We start from the raw sequence: 16,541 nt of genomic DNA, 5'->3' as shown, positions 1-16,541 counted from the left end.
CTGGCGTGGCAGGACTAGCCCAGGCACGGGATCCGGCACAGATCCCTGCTGGCAGATAAGCCCGAGGGGCCGTGGGATCTCTCACATGCTCCCTTCAGCACCTCCTGCTGCCAGGGTGGAACGGAGCGGGATGTGCATCCTGCACCCTGCAGAGCCTCCTGCCGGGAGGAAAAGCAGCCACAATAGCTGCATTCCCTCACTGGGTGACACATCCATCTCACCCTCTGCAACATCGGAGGCAACCTAGCATTACAGTGTGGCTGGAGCTATTTATAGTGCACCTTATCTTGCACTTACACTGCTCTCTACACTGCCTCCTGCTGCTATAACCTAGTATTGGAGCAGTCAGAAAATCAACCATAAATGTCCTTCAGAAAACATTTTGTAAGCACTGAATTTCTGTAAATAGTCCCTTTCCCTCCCTTTACCACCCTGCATGCATATTTCTCCCCAAAATAAGAGCCACAGTAATCCAGTAATAGCCTGATGTTAAATAGTGGTAACTCATATTTATTACAATTATATACAATCGTATTTTATATTTGAAATCTATACATGATCACACAGACGAGCACACTTGCTTGGTGAGGACAGTGAGACTCAGTTGTTACAAGAATTGCTCTGCTAAGAGGCTCTGATGCAGTGAATAATATAATTGGACACCACCATTTTACCAGCTGAGAACACAATGTTGCAAATGAGAGGTTTCAAAATTCACCGTTTTAATTTGTGTAGAGCCCCAATGGGGCAAAAAAAGGCTGGACTGGGCAAAAAGGGCCAGTGGTTAACGTCAGAGCTGGAACTGTTCTCTCTTCTGTAAAGACTGCTTTGCTGAAGCAGGTGCCTGTCACTGGGGAGGTACAGATCTCAGCTGATCATTTAAGATGGGTTTTCTCCTCATTTCAGGAGAAAAACAGGCTAAAAACCTAAAGATTCAGAATTAACCAACTATTTCAGCATCTGATATCACCTCATTCATTCGTTCATTCAGGGTAGCTATAAATAAAATGTAAGATGTCAAAAACTGATGTGAGCTCCTTGTCTTTGGAGGAGGAAGGGTAATAATTGGGATGAGTGGAATCAACTTCTTTCAAAGCCTTCTTTTACTGGGGAGCAATCAGTAACAAAGCCACCTGTTCTCATGGATTTTACTGTGGCCGTGAAACCTGGACTTGGTCCCTAGCAAGAGGCCACTTTGATGAGTGTACGTCTGTGGGGTAGAAATAGTGTTCTTTGGACCCCACAGAAATTTAGTGTTTTTAGATGCTAGGTAGTTTCAGGAATTTGAGGCTTGACATAAGGATTGGAAGAGCCAAGACTGAGATCTGGTGAGGAATTCAGGGTTAAAACATTCCTTTTTTGGCAACAGAATATCAAGGAGTTTGAGAAATAAAACAGAGGGTTATTTTTGGGAAACAGAGAACTGGTTTGGGTTTTACATGGGGATTAAAGGTTTGTGAAATCAAAGAGCTCAGGACAGGTTGGTTTCTGAAATTGGATAGAAGGACTCTAGGATGCAGCAAAGAGGCTGACTGTTTTGGGAGAGATGGTGTTTTTGTAAGAGGACTTATTCTGTAGCTGTGGTGCATGGTAAGGCGATTGGTCTTCCAGCCTAGGCAGTGACCCCAGCTCAGGGGGAGAAGGTGGGTCTGGGAGGGGAGAAGAAGCCACTGCAACACTGCAAAGCCCTGTGGTGAAGCAGGGCCCAGCTGGTTCTCTGGGCAATCACGACCCTGCTCAAGGTCAATCATGGGAGAGTCACTGGACGGGATGGTGGCACTTCTCTCCACAAAATGGGAGAGGCACCGGGGACAGTGCAGGAGGCTAGGGAGGATGTACAGCAGCAGCAGCAGAAGCCGGGGTGCCTTAGTCAATCTCATTCTCGTTGCTGGCCCCCTCAGGTCTTCGTAGCTTTTCCACTTGCTCATTAATCTGACCATCCCCTCCTCGCCGGTCCTCAGTCTGGACACCCAGACATTCCTCCTCATCCACATGGCTAACATCATCATCCTCATCGTCCTCTTCCTCCTCTTCATTCCTTTTAGTTTCCCTTTTCTCCTCCTCTCCCTGCACCTCCATCCGCACTTGGCTCTTGACGTCAATCACTGCCTTGTTGCCCTCCTCCGTGCTCAGCAGATGGCAGCTGACCTTCGAACCCTCAGGGCTGTGGTTCTCCTTGACTGGTGACGAGGTGGTAGACTCGTTGCTGACAGGCGAGATGTCACTGCTGCTATTATGGTTGGCAACAACAGGGTTGGAAGGTGAGCTTGGCTTCACTGGGATCTGCCATGACGGGATCTTAGGAGCCGAAGGGGAGGGAGGGAACTGCCTCCTTGGGGGAGGGGAAGAGGGGAAGAAAAGGAGAGAAAGGGGCTTTTATTAAAAACACTGAGGGGTTATCATTAGAAAGAATGGTATTTGCACTGGGGAAGCCATGTAGAGCAAGACTGAAACTGCAAGTCTCCTTTGCCATAAATGAGCAAAACCAAGGCCACTTCACTTCTTCAGCCAGCATCTCAAAGTGCTTTACAAGCACCCAGTAATCGAGCCTGCACACAGGGGAAATACCACAGCCGGGCAATCTGAAGTACTAAAATGATCTGGTTTGGCCAATTTCACAGAGTAAGTGAGCACTCAGGAATGCTGCCTGTGGAAAGACATGGGTGCCCCTTTATAAAGCAATTATTAATTAATCAGTAAAGAAAATTCCCACTGGAGCAAGAAGTCAGACACACCAGGTCCTTGTGCCTGAGCCAAGGAATTTCACCACCTGGCTCTCACAATCCTGAGCACCCTGGCTCATCACAATCCAGAGCCCATCTCCTAGTCCCAGCGTGCACTTTACATGTTTGGGCCAGGTCCTGGCTGCCACAAACTGGTTCGGCTTCTCTGACTCGAATGGAGTCACACTAGCTTGCACCAGCTGAGAAAGCTGGCGGCTCTGTCCTCAAGTCCTTTCCAGGTGGCCTTTAAGGATTTGATAGTGGCCCAGCCCTCATAGGAGAATCCAAGTACCAAACAGGACAAATGTAAGTGCAGCGGGGAGCACTGGTGCCCTAAGAAAGTCAATCATCATGAAGAGCAAAGCAAAAAGCATGTCTGATCTAGTACTCCCCATGCATCCTTGCTTGTGTATGTGAAAAGCAGGAGTACGAAGAGGTATCAGATGAAGCTCTGAAAAGGATGCTGTGGGGCAGGGAGTCCTCACACCCCTTGGGTGAGCTGGCTAGTGCCACAGACAAGACCAGAGCAGACAAAAGCTGGCTGCTCTCCTACAGTGAGAACTCAAACACAGCAGATTACATTTTCTTAGACTGAACTAGGAACAGTAGTTGCTCTCACCCCCCTCTTCCTGCTGCCACCACCAGCTATCAAAGCACTCTGCTGAACTAACCTCCATCTCCTGTGACTGCAGTAAGCTAATGTCTGCATTATTCAACCAGTATCATAAATGCAATCAACAAATTAAATCAGGAGATTTTCTTGGCTCCGGTGTTGCTGCTGCCTCCTCACTGCAGAAACATTTGCCTTTTTGTTAAAAACCAACCCCCCAAAAAGTTTTCTTTTTTCCAGAAAGCTCTTACCCCTCAACTGCAACTTTCTCATAGCTGAAGAGGTGTCATTAAGTAACGCTCTCTCCCCAGCAGTGATGTTAGTACGACCCAACTTAACAGACTTAGTATGTGTCCCTCGATCCTCCAAAGCTTTCTACTGTGACTCCTGGGAGGAATGAAATGTGTAGCGGGAATTTACAGAATCACAGAATCATCTAGGTTGGAGAAGACCTTGAAGATCATCTAGTCCAACCATTAAAAGGATATTAAAGACAATACATGTTTCAGACTTCTGAAAATCCCACTTGCTGAGATCCAGAACATGTCTAGTCCAATCTCAGACTGATCTGTGAAGTCCATCTCTTAGGAAACAGATGACTTGAGAAGACTTCGTTACATGTAGAAGGAGGCAAGAGAGTCATATCAGAGTGAAAGGATCAATAGCTGAAAAGCTAGATAAATTCTTAAATAATGTACTTGGAAACAAAGAATTTCCTCCAGAACTGAGATCTGATCCCTGTTCTTACGTCTGTCCCACAGGCTGGAATTTATATCACCTCATTTCAGACATCTACTACATTATAGGATGTCTATACCTGACCTAGCTAAGCGAGAGAAAAAGGCTCTGCTGAAGTGTGATTCTTTTCATCCTGGTTATGCCCTAACCATGAACAGGCCAGCTGAACTGTGTCCAGGAGTGACTCTCTCTGTAACAGAATGCAGGTGCGGATGCAGACAACACTTCAGACTAGGTGAGAGGCATCCTGACTGTGGTAAATGGCAGAGAATTCTTCTACCATAAACAAAAAGAAAAAATCTTATTAATTATCCAAAGCACTCTGTGATTTAAGGCAAGTTTGAAAAGCATTTTGAGACCTGCAAATAGAAAGTGATAGTGGAGTGCAAAGTGGTATTACTAAAATAGCAATAACAGGATATAGAGCTAGTTCCTGTTGGAAATGCCTTTCCTCTCCATGACTGAGAAAATCCCAGAAAGCAACCCTGTCCCCACGCAATAATCTGCTCACATATTCCATCCATACCTGTTCAGGAGAAGTCCTTTTAACGAGTAGATCTCAGATTTCAATTCATTAATATTCTGTGACTCCAGGATCCAGTTGGTGGAAGTTGTGGCCTAGAACATGAAAAAATAATTTTAAATCTCTCAGATCTGAGCAAAATAACTTCCACAATAAAGAAGGACCTGAATGGATCCCCATGATGTTCAGAAATGGTAATTGTCTCAAGGTGCTAAGACTATCCAAATACTCGCTTTCCATCTGGAGGACTAATTAATCTTGTCTCCAACATATCATGCACAAGCATTGCTGAAACATCTCAAGGGGATCTTTCTTTATGGATTAGAAGGAGGCCAGCACTTGTAAGAATTCAGACAAAGCTAGGTCTACATAGGATTTTTTCCACCAACATATCAGACAGAGAATAATACAAAAGGAAGTAAACTAAATCGTTTGACTCTGATCTAATGAATGATTTCTACAGAAGAAGAACTAGAACTGGATCCTGAAAGGCAGTGGCAGTTACACTGAATCAGGTCCTTTACTTTCCTGTGACCACACTTAGCTGAGGCAACAGATTCAAATATTAACAACTATTTTAAAACCATTTGTTCGTTTCTCCTAAATCATGAAATAAAGGATCGATTATCCACACTCTGTGATATTTAGAGGTGGGCTGATAAATTGATGCTTGAAAGTTGCAAAAATCTTCCCTACTAGATCTGAAGAATTAGAGCTATGCTTGAGTTACCAGATTGTATCTCCAGGAAGCAGCTGGAGTAGGCGCTGTCTCTTGGATATTTCAAGGCAATGAATGCAATTTGGTGGGGAAAGATGATAAGCAACTCATGGAAGCCTGGTGCAGCTGCTGTCAGCACTGATCAGAATTGCTATGGGATATCAGGCAGAAATTAGAGTAAGGTAACAAGTGAGGAGAACATGCTGCAGATAACACTTTTGGCAATCTTTCTTTCCAGCCTTTTGGGAACTTGAGAACATTGGGAACAGTGAGGAGGAACATTCTGAAAGACAGATCATGGCCTACAGTTAACCCATCCTATCACTCTAGCAACTCCTGTAGCCATGGGCTGCATATGGGACTAAAAGAACACTCATGTCTAGTGCTTCCCACAATAATCTCTGCTAAAACCCATTAGGAATGAAACTGTTTGTGAACATCACTCCAGAGATACTCCTAATAAATCCCCTGACAAAGGAAGCCAGGACTGGAATAACACAAAACTCCTCCTCAGCAGTTCCTACTAGATGTAGCCAGAACTGGCTGTTCCCACTTATTCTTTAAACAGACCTCAGCTAGTGCTGAGTAACCCTGAACACCTTCACAGCCAGCACTCCTCAGTGACTTCTGGGCTGTGAATCCAGTGGGCTGGGAGAGGCTCAGCCTGTAGTAGCTGTGATATACACAGATGCGCTCCCTTGGGATTCACACTCCCAGCCCTCAGACAGCAAGAATCCAGGAGCCACTGTTCTGGCTTTCCAAGACCTTGAAAGCTACAGCAACACATTAACAAGGGAGTGATTTCCACTCACTGGCCTGCAAAGGACTCAAATTTCCAAAACACATATGGTGCCAGATGCCTAGGATTTAGAAATAAAATCTGACATCTGGGGCTTTTTAGCCAGTCTCTTTAAAAAACAGTTGTAGAAAATTCAAGCCTTGAATTTTTATGTACGTTTTTTAATTACTTAAAGTCCCTCTTTTTAATTTTTTACAGCATGCCAGTAGGAGTTTGAAAAGCAGATATAAAAACTTACATTACAGCTGAGAAAACACAGCTTTTATTCTTTGGTTTGTGGGGTTGCCCAAGTTTTTCTTTGTACACATGAGGTTTAAATATCATAACAATGTGTGCTACCATTTCAGTGCAGGGGGTAGAGAGGGGGAGGAAAAACTTCTTCAAGACTCTCTAAACCACCAAGACTCTTATACCCTTTTTCCTTCTTAAAGCTCAACATGTGGTCTTAATCTTAACACTTAAGACCTGAAAACAGTTTTCCAATTTCCGGACTGGCTCCAGGCCACTGACAGGCCACAGTTCCCAAGGAAAATTGAAGTAGAGTGTTGTGGCCATAAACTGGCTTTCATGGTTGGGTTTACAGCTGTGCCACTGAGGGATTCCTACTGTACAGCGTGCACACCGCATAGTCAGCTGTGGCCCACCAGTTACACACCATCAAAGGGTTTGTACGAGATTAAAGTATGGGTAAGGGGAGAAGACAACTGTTCATGCTACAGGTAAAAGACTGTAAGCATTGTCCAAAGGATTTCACAGTAAAAAGAAAAATCTCTCCCTGTACAGAGAATACTGCAAAATGACTGGGCCCTGAATAATCCTAAGTTTGCAAGTGAAAGGAAGACACCTCTATGTGACTAGTTCAAATTCATCCCACCTCACATGCAACCAACACTTACTGGCTGATAGAACGCTTAGGTCAAGGGCTGCAGAGTACTTTGGAGATGAAGAGTAGTAATTCTCATTGCCAAAAAAAAATCAGTTTTGGTTAAAAGTGGTTACTTGTATTTACACGTGTAACAACACAAACTAGTCAGAAGTGATGGTTTTATTGCCAGGGTCAAGTCAGGAGGCAAGGGGAATGGGCCACTGTGCATCACTAATGTGGTTGTGATGGGGCCACCTGTTACACTGCGATGACCAAAATCACTGAAACAAGAAACCAGCCGTGGCTGAACAGGATTAAGTCATTGTTTGGACAATGTACAAGGGTACAAGAGAAATACAAACATGTAAAATTACATATTACAGACAAATAAAACCTCTGCACAACTGGCCTTTACCTCTTTTGGTCAGTGGACTAACAGCACAATTATTTCATCTCAAATGCAGTGCAGAAGACACAGAGCTGAGAACAAGTCTGAGGCCTCAGACACACAGGCTGCAGACAGAGCTAAATAGCAAAGCCCTCACAGAAGTTAGATATAGTTCACTGAGTACCCAGTTAATATCCAGTGCTTTAAGCAGAGCACCTACAGAGAAGTCAGATGCAGAGAAACTGCCTAGGTATTTGACAGAGCTGAAGGCTGGATTGTGAACATAATAAGGTGCTTTCCATGTGCCCACAAAAGAAGCCATAAATGTTCCAAAGAAGATGGTGATGTTCTAAAGGTGAAGAGTTGGAAGTGGATACCTTCGAAGCAGCCAGTTCTTGGGTGAGCTCCTGGATTTTCTGTTGTTGCTGGATTAGCAGTTCCTGGACAGCTGCTAAAGTTGTCTGTAACTGAGTCACTGTGAGGGAAAAAGCAGGAGAGTGTTTAACAGAGATGCATGCACGTATGCGCGCTCACACACGTCCTTCCTGCTGTCTAGCTACAAAGATGCCTCTATTCCTACTATATTTAATTTATCTACGCCCGCCTGCTCACTTTAATCCATATGATTTATCTGCACTACGGGTAATCTACCTGCACTGCATCTAACCTCCAGTATTTCTAGTTTATCTTTCCATTGTATAGATGTCTATAGCCCACAGTATATCCGTCCAAAACCTCTCCCTTCTAATTATATTGGTTTATGATTTGTACATCTCCCTGAACTTATACAATGTTTGTATCATTTATCTGTCTCGGGCCTCACGCAGGCAAACACTGGGTAGCTCCAGTCTGGGAAGAGGCTGGTCTTAGGATTGACCTTAGGGTACCATGAGAAATGAAAAATGCTCTTCTCCTAACCCTCCACTAAAAAGTGTAATTAGCATCCTCCCACTCTCAACCCACCAGCTCCTTCAACCCCAACATCTTCAACGGAGTTAGTGCTGAAAATCATACTTTTTTCCATCCCACCAACTGAATATACTTTGCACTTTTCCCCTTTTATTTCAAGGGAACACCCTGTATTCCCTCCTACACCCCAGCAAACATGGAAGAACTTCTCCTGGACTCCAACTCCAGCTGTAGGAGAACTTTTTCTACTTTGGTACTTTATCCAAAGCTTCTAGGCAGTAAACAAGCTGATAAAATAAAATAAAATTAAAAACTCTATTGGTGTGACAGGTAACAGCTAATCCAGACCATCATTAGGGCATCGGGTAATGAACAGACACCCTATAGAGTCAATAACAGAGAAGGTGGCTAAGGTCAGGGAGGCACAGTAATTACAGACTCTCCTGACCCTTCCTCGGATTTTCAGATGGAAGGTGGGGGGAAAGCACCAAAAAAAAGCCCCTGAAAACATCAGAGAAGCAGAAATTAAAAATGAACTTTACAGCCCTCCGAAAGGCTGTCATTTTATTCCCCTTATTAATATTCTGAGGTTGGGAGCCTTTCCGTAAAAACATAATTAATTGAGGCCGCGCCGACAGTAAACAAGCAATTTCAAATTAAACCGAAATGACGGCGGCTTCATTTGCAAATGTGAACAGATTCTCAGAGCAGATAAATGAAGTCACCACATAAAGTGGAGATGGAGGGAAAGAAAAGGGTGGGAGTCTTGGCAGAATGGAGGATACAGGGAGAAAGGCTTTGAGGGATGAATTGATGGAGTCATTAATCTTTACCTGTCTGTGTCACACTGCCACTCATCTCAGAAATGTTTGACTCAATCCTCTGAAGCTGTTTCCTGTCTTCTTTGCCTCCCATGATGAGAGGAAGCAGGTATTTCTGCATGGAGTACAGAAACTTTCTTAGGAAACAGGGATATGCAAAGCGGTCTTTCTGATCTACCTGAAACATCCTCAAAGCCCACCACCCAAACCTCAGCCTTTATCACAGAGCCACACACCTGGCTGAGAAAAGAAATTCCCTCTACAGTAGGTGTTAAAAGAAGTTGGAGAAGATAAGATATGAGTTCTGCAGTTACATTTTTGGGTGCTAAAAACCAGTTCCTAATGCCATTGAAGGTTTCCTGGGGCAGCTCTCAGTCTGGAGAAACATCCATCACATATAGAGTACAGTTTCAGATCGTACACTCTCGAATGTGAACACACTGATGTGCCACAACATCTGAGCTACATCCACAAGGCAAGAAATGCAGAAGTGGGAAGAAGAGGAGAAAGGCCCAGGAAAGGGCCAGAGGAAGCACAAGCCAGGGAATGAGAGGTATTATTAAATCTTTTGAACCTTGGCAGGGGAAGGGTTATGAGTCACTGAGGGAAAAGCAGAGATCTGGAGCATGGGAAGAAAAAGGAAACGGAGCAGAGTTAACAGCAGTAGAACTAAGGAACCAGGGCTAAAGGAAGTGAGAGCCAAGCTAGTACAGGATGGGAGGCAGTTCAGTGACACCGTACACAGCCATGAAATCTATCTCACTCTGCTCTTGCAGAGGATGGACTAGACCTAACAGGTCACAACTCTCCTCTAACTACCGTGGATCCTTCTGCAGCACTGCTCCTACGAACTGAACATGCCCTTTAACAAGGGCACATCCAAGCACAACGTGGCAGATGAAAAAAATGTGAGAGAAGGACGGTCTAGGATGTGGAAATAGTCCTGAGAGCGCCTATCAATTCTCCTTCATCCTGGTTTTTGATCCCTGTACCCACTTCAGGGCCGAACATACAGGATTATTCCTGAGACAGAGCTGACTATCCAAACTGACATGTGTGGGACAGCCTTCTTTATTTTACATGTAATAGCACTGGTTTAAGACTTCAGTGTTGCTGTACACAGCTCTTACCCTCACAAAGCACGTGTACGTGTACATGTTTACACTCAGACATTCTGAAAAGCAAATAGCTTTTGATGACTTTCACACACAGTTCTCTCTCAATCTTCACAGAACACACGTGGACAACTATGTTGTATCCTAGTATCCTATCTTTCATATAAAATCACTATTTGCAAACTCCCTCAAAATCGCATAAAGGACAGAGGGAATTTATCAACTGTTTCCAAAGATTTCTTAACTCCTACAAAAGAGTATGGGTTTCTGCTAGGCACACAATAGGCCTTATGAAGTTTGGATAGACAGCAGAGCAAGATCTGTAAACAAAGAATACAGCAGTAGGATATATTAACAGCATCAGTGATGCACCAAAAAAAATTATGTAAATCATCAATATGTGTTAGATATGTGTCATTTAGTAACAGCAATAGGTTCAGGTCTGCAAGGTCCAGCAGCTGTTGTCTTAACATCTCTGGACACTTATCAGCTTCACCCTTCTTTGCAAGAATGAAAAGATCAGTAAAGGTTGGCATCACTACTGTAATACAAAACCATAGGGACAACATATCTCAACAAAAAGCCATTCTCTTAAGTCATGTAACTTTACTTGCAGAGATGGAACGTGTTGCTTGGCCCAGAAAATTAATTATAGGACAGGATAAGAAAAGTAGTTTTAACCTAGAAGGCCAACACTTTTATTTGTAAAATAGATTTTACTAAGCAAGGCAGTAATTGTTAATTAAAGAACAAACATGAAAACCATCAAGCTCTCATTAAGACTTCATCTCTGTCCCTTTTCCAAAAATAAAACATAACTTCTACTGAACCAAAGCTCTTTACACTCTGCTGTGTTGACCCAAACCACTTATGTCTTTCTATGTAGCCACAGAATATGATTGTTTACCAAAGATATTATCTAATGTCACTTACCACATTGCTAGAAAGCAAATCCAGAGTGAAAGAGAAACACTGCACAAGAAGTAAGAAGGGGATGCTGTCTCTACAGTACACAAGCAGACACACACACTCACTCTACCTTGTTCTAAGCACACTGGAGTAGAAATACAGGATGTACGGCAGATCTGGAAATTAGGACCTTTCTTCCAACATTCTGGTCGGTCAGAGAAGATTCTTTCCTACCCATGGTGCAGGATCACCAGTGCACACAAATCATTAGACTGGGGCTATGACAGTAATGTCGGCTGGCCAATGTGAGAGAATCCCTTTGCTGAAATGTGCTTAGTTTCCCCAACTTTAGAAAGTCCAAAATACATATACACGATGAAAATGATCTTGTTTCTAGCAGTTTGAGATCCGCTGCTAAAAACTAGTTTTGTCTGCTTGCCACTTTTTGACTATGCATTTTCACGTTAAGTTTCTGCATTTCTCAAATATACTGATGGCCAGTAAGAACAGAGATGCTTCACCAACTTGGAACCAGCATACCATCATGTTCTCAGAGTACAGTGTGAAAGTAGTGAGGGAGATATTACCTTGTAGAGCTGGTGGAATCCAAAGGCAATTCCTGCCATTATGATAGCCAAAGCCCCATAATCTCTCCATCTGGAGCCAGGTGGACCTAAAGGCCAAAATCAAGAAATAATCATAGTCAGAACTGCAGGTGACAACATTTGCATACACCCGTTTTATCAGAGAAAAGAGTAATGAATAATGCCAGTTTTGCTGCTTCTTAGCAGGCATAGATTTACTGAGTAGGGGGCATTAAGATGCTGGTAGTCCCTCAGGTGCAGTGTGCAGGCTTCTGGCCCTAGGACATTGAAACATCTCTCCAGACCTCCAGCATTGACACTGGCCTTGCACAAAGTGTCAAAGGGAGACAAATCACAGCAGCAATTAAAAAAGTTCCATCAAGCTGTTTTGCCCTACTCTTCCCTTGTAGAAGGCACTCTGAACCCTACTGCACTTTCCCCAGACTGTCTGTGGTGTTAGTACTAGCTAAGGTTAACTCATTATCTGAATACCAATCGTTCTCCACTATCATAATTTTTGAAAACGGGGACAAAGCCAGAGACCCAGAAGACTGCAGAAAAAAAGAAAGAAGGAAGTGTTTTGAGAAAGAAGAGAAATCTAGCAGGGCCATAAATGGGTTTATGAACACCATGTCAGCAATTACTGACCATTTCAATAAGGAAGGATACAGTGTCTTTCAAGCCTTAGTTACGAATAGGGAGCAAAGCACACATAAACAGCAGAGAGAAAATATGCAATTAAATACCTACAGAGAGAGGTAAAGAAGTAGATAAAAGCTTGAGATATTTAACATACAATTCTGCACAGAAGCTTAGAAACTCCACAGAGCAAAGCAAAGATATGGTATGCTGTGCTCCTTCAAGCAGAATCAGAACACACCTGTAGTTTTCCACCAGCTTTATCCTTTCCACTCCCTCGCAGTTCCCTTAACAAATCTTGTACTGCCCCCGGTTTTCTTTAATAATAAAGAGGATGCAGAGTGATCTTTCCTAAAGTTCAGTGGCAGGATGTGGGCAGAACTGATGAGGTGGAGGCCGGTATACAGTCTCCAAACAGACAGATCCAAATCCACATGTGACCTACAATGTCTCAGAAATGCATTCTGTTCTCCAAAGTTTCAATTTAGGCTTTCAAAGGGAGACTTAACTGGCTGAAAGACTGGAAGCTTGTCTCCTTTCTGCTTTGTTCACCTAGTGCCATTTTTCCTGTTGCTGAGATCTACAGGCATTTCATTGCATGAGTTACTCCTAATCCCAGCCCTCAGGCCCTACACACTGGCACTGACTCTCAAATACTGGCACTCACAGCATCTTGCTACGTTTTAGGACACAGCTCCTCAAATTATCCACTGGCTAGAAATCCGAACAAATTAAAGCAGCTCTGTCAGAATTGGTGAATAGTGTCACCAGTAGTATTTTGGGTTGCTGCAGTTGCAGTTTTGGAGCTTAAGCACATGATCAAATTATCATAACTTTTTAACTTAATGAGTTAACACACGTCAGCTAAGCTGCAGTAACTGGCTGTGTACATGTCAGGATTTAAAATGATCTCTGGCTAATCTTGCCGCAAACCCCAGTCATCCATCCCACTTTTCCTTCCTTACTCCACTCCTACTGTCATTTCTGTCTCTTGGTTATCCAGTTCTCTGTCCTGAACTTCTGACTAAAAATATCCTTCTGTGACAACAGAACTTATTCCAGGCTGAACAGCCTATTGTAGAGGGTTAATGAATCTCAGATGGGTCTGTGGGTCCAACCGTGCCCCGTCCATGGCAGTCCTTGACCGGCTGTCCCTACCTACCTCCCAGCTGCAGTGACCTCTGAGCAGAAAGGAGAGACACCTGTGGGACCCTGTCCGTTTTGCCCTTTCACCTCACTCATCTCTCCCTCCATCCCTGTAATGCTTGAGCTAAGAACATTTTATTGCCCCCTGGTTTTCATTATTAATGAAAAGGGACCAGAATGATCTTTCCTAAAGTTCAGAGAGTCTATAAAGACAAGAAGCTGAAATGCCATTTTACTCGTTTTAGAGATGTGTGAAATAATTCTGTCTTGTGGCAAAAAAAAAGTGAGGGGGGTGGAGAGGAAAAGCGAGTGAGTGAGGGACGCAGTAAAGGCTCTGCATTGACCACATCAACTTTACAATGTTATGAAGAATGTCACAGCTCTGCCTAAAACCCACATTTGGTCTTCCTTCTTTTCTGCAATACTCTAAAACATGGGGTGGAGGGTTAGAAGTTTCTCAGCTGTAACCTCGGTGCTCACACTGACTTCTTTGCATATCCTCAATTTCCCCACTTGTAAAACTGGAGTATATTCAGAGAAAATGAAAACACACTAATAGCCCAGTTACTCTTCAGTTTATGCACTGGGGAAGTAACAAACCATTCTACTAAGAGACACTCAAAAGGCAAACGGAAGGGACACAGACATTTTATCCAGCTGTAAGTCTGTGTTTTCTATAAGCATATTTAATTTTCACTGCAGCAACTGTAAATTGCACTTTCAGAGTAAACACTATTTTTAAGATCCTCATTCATCTCAGAATTAACTTTCCTGACATCAATTAATTAGGCCTTGTGCATCCAAGTAAGGTCAGCCTCACTAGTATCCACACTTAAACCTATAGAAACTGAGATTGGAAGAGGTGATTTTCCAAGAGCAAACAGTGAACTTATGGAGAGGAGTTGGGGGAAAAAAGAGTTTGGATTCTAGTTACCATTTTTAATTGTTAGAGAAAACAGTCTGTATTCTACAGCCTCCCACATAATGAAGACACAGGGGTGGGAGAAGAAGATCCAAACGGCAAGAAAAACAGTCACTGGAGCTGATTTTTAAGCAGGTGTAAAATCTGCACAAAACCCCATAAATGGAGACCATAAACACCATGGGGAAGAACACAGACAATACCTGGATGATAAACATGCAGCTTTGCACACCTTGCTCAGAAACTCCCCTGAGTTTGCTTGTAATTATAAGGGTTAGAAAGGTAAAAAAAAATAATATAAACCCAATTAATCATTTAAATATTTAAAGTCAGATTTTTGTCCTCATTGCTGGATTAGTATATTTCATAACGCCAACAGCAGACAGCCCTGGTTTTTTACTGGGGGTTCATTTTAGAGCATGTTTAAACTAGTCAGATTGAGTGATGCTTCCAGCAACTAATCGCATGTCAAATAAAAGATATTTTATGTAATAAATTACTGCTACAAGTAATTCAAATGTCATTTATCAGTTTTATTATCAGTCAGGCAAAGTCTTGTTTCTCTATATTAATCAAATTCAAGCTTTTTTTAAGCTTTTTTTTTTAAGCAGTTTTGACACCTCTTGGCAAAAGTACAAACTGGAGGGAAGGAATTACTCCTCCAGAACAGGAGGAGAAATAGTAGAGATGGTATTGAGTGAAAATACAGTGTCTAGAAACTTAACTTAACTCTTGTCTCTTCCTCCCAAAAGCTATTATTGCTTCTCTTAAACCAAACCCAGGAGGAGTTTGGCATACAAGATCTATGCCACTCTGAAGGCTTACAAACACGCTTCTTTCTTGTCAACTCTTCAAGAATAAGAAAGTACTTACATAGGTAACTGCTATTTCCAACAAAACATTAGAACATGAAGTAATATCTACACTAGCAGTTCAATTGTACAAAAGGAAGTATTTAAGTGGTATGAATTATTTCCTGAAACTTTAAAAATCAGGACAGACTGAGCTGACTGACAACAGCAGAAGATCAAGCAAGTAAAATCAAAAGGTGTGCATAGGATTTATTGCTCTGACACACAAGAGTGGACATCTTGCACTGGAGTTGATGGCAAGATCACCAACTCATCCATTTCCTCCATTCCTGCTGGATAAACTCTCGAGATGGTTCTGAAGCCCTCCTGAACTTCTGTACTCTTAACCCACAGTTTTAACATACTTTTTAAACATGAAGCAGCAACACCTTCTGTGGAGGGGGGACAGAGAGAAATTGGGTTTCTTAAGACACTAGCCGGTGCTTTTCAGCACAGTACCCTCCTCAACTGTTTCTCCTTTTTGCTCTGTGGGGGGTAATTCTTTCTCTCTAGATTTATGATTTTGTGTAGAGGTGTCAAAACTACTCAAAAAAACCTTAAAAAGAACCAAAAATATCAAACACAAAGTGGTTCACAGTCTTCAAGACCTACACTCCAGCAGATCAGATGCCGCTTTGCACAAAACTCAGATGTCTTCTTTGGGGAAGGTAAATATAACTCATAAACTTTTTCAATATCAGCTCTTCCAGTATGAGTTGTTCCCATCAACGAGTCAACTTATAGATTCAGCAGTCTACCTATCTCATTAGTCCTTTAGATATATACTTTTGAACTTCAAACCTTGAAGCATTCCAACACTAGTGTCATGAGTACTCTGTAAGAAGATAAGCATAACAGATAGACATAAAAAGTAGTATCTATCTTTCTCTCTACATGACAACCCCTGGCAAATCTGTGAAAGATAAATTGACTTAGTAAACTATCACAGAAACAACTGTCCTGGAGCAGGTTTGGACCAATTCAGAAATATTCATTACAGGATTAGCAACCAACTGATGAAATAACCTACAGCAAACAAGGCACCTTGAAAGAGCACTGAGCCACTGCACAGTCTCATCCATCAGCTCTAGAGAAATTCACATATTCTTTTTGCAGTTCTGATACCACGGAAAACACTTAACAGGAAGACACAAAGATGGATCCATCATTAACAACACCAGAACTACACCAGTCAAGGACTAGAATGGGGCACAGATGATGCCTAATCAAAATAAATATTTTGGTCAAATAAATACCATGTATATTTAACTATTTATTCTT

The 16,541-nt window shown here is 42.6% G+C and overlaps 1 protein-coding gene across 1 annotated transcript in view; it reads right to left on the bottom strand.

Annotated features, from left to right (window-relative positions):
* Window positions 1–481: 481 nt before the first annotated feature.
* PEX14 (peroxisomal biogenesis factor 14) overlaps window positions 482–16,541 on the bottom strand; it is a 79,563-nt gene continuing 63,503 nt past the window's right edge. The window contains exons 5-9 of the mRNA XM_074848523.1: window positions 11,706–11,791; window positions 9,107–9,209; window positions 7,742–7,839; window positions 4,598–4,689; window positions 482–2,332 (exon numbers count right to left, since the gene is read on the bottom strand). Of these exons, the coding sequence (XP_074704624.1) occupies window positions 1,867–2,332; window positions 4,598–4,689; window positions 7,742–7,839; window positions 9,107–9,209; window positions 11,706–11,791 (845 nt within the window). The 3' untranslated portion in view covers window positions 482–1,866. The remainder of the gene's footprint in view (window positions 2,333–4,597; window positions 4,690–7,741; window positions 7,840–9,106; window positions 9,210–11,705; window positions 11,792–16,541) is intronic.

This window comes from Strix aluco, chromosome 22 (assembly GCF_031877795.1).
Source record: "Strix aluco isolate bStrAlu1 chromosome 22, bStrAlu1.hap1, whole genome shotgun sequence".
Taxonomy (NCBI): domain Eukaryota; kingdom Metazoa; phylum Chordata; class Aves; order Strigiformes; family Strigidae; genus Strix; species Strix aluco.
The sequence above is the reverse complement of the archived record's forward strand: the minus strand, read 5'-3'. Positions and strand labels throughout refer to the sequence as shown.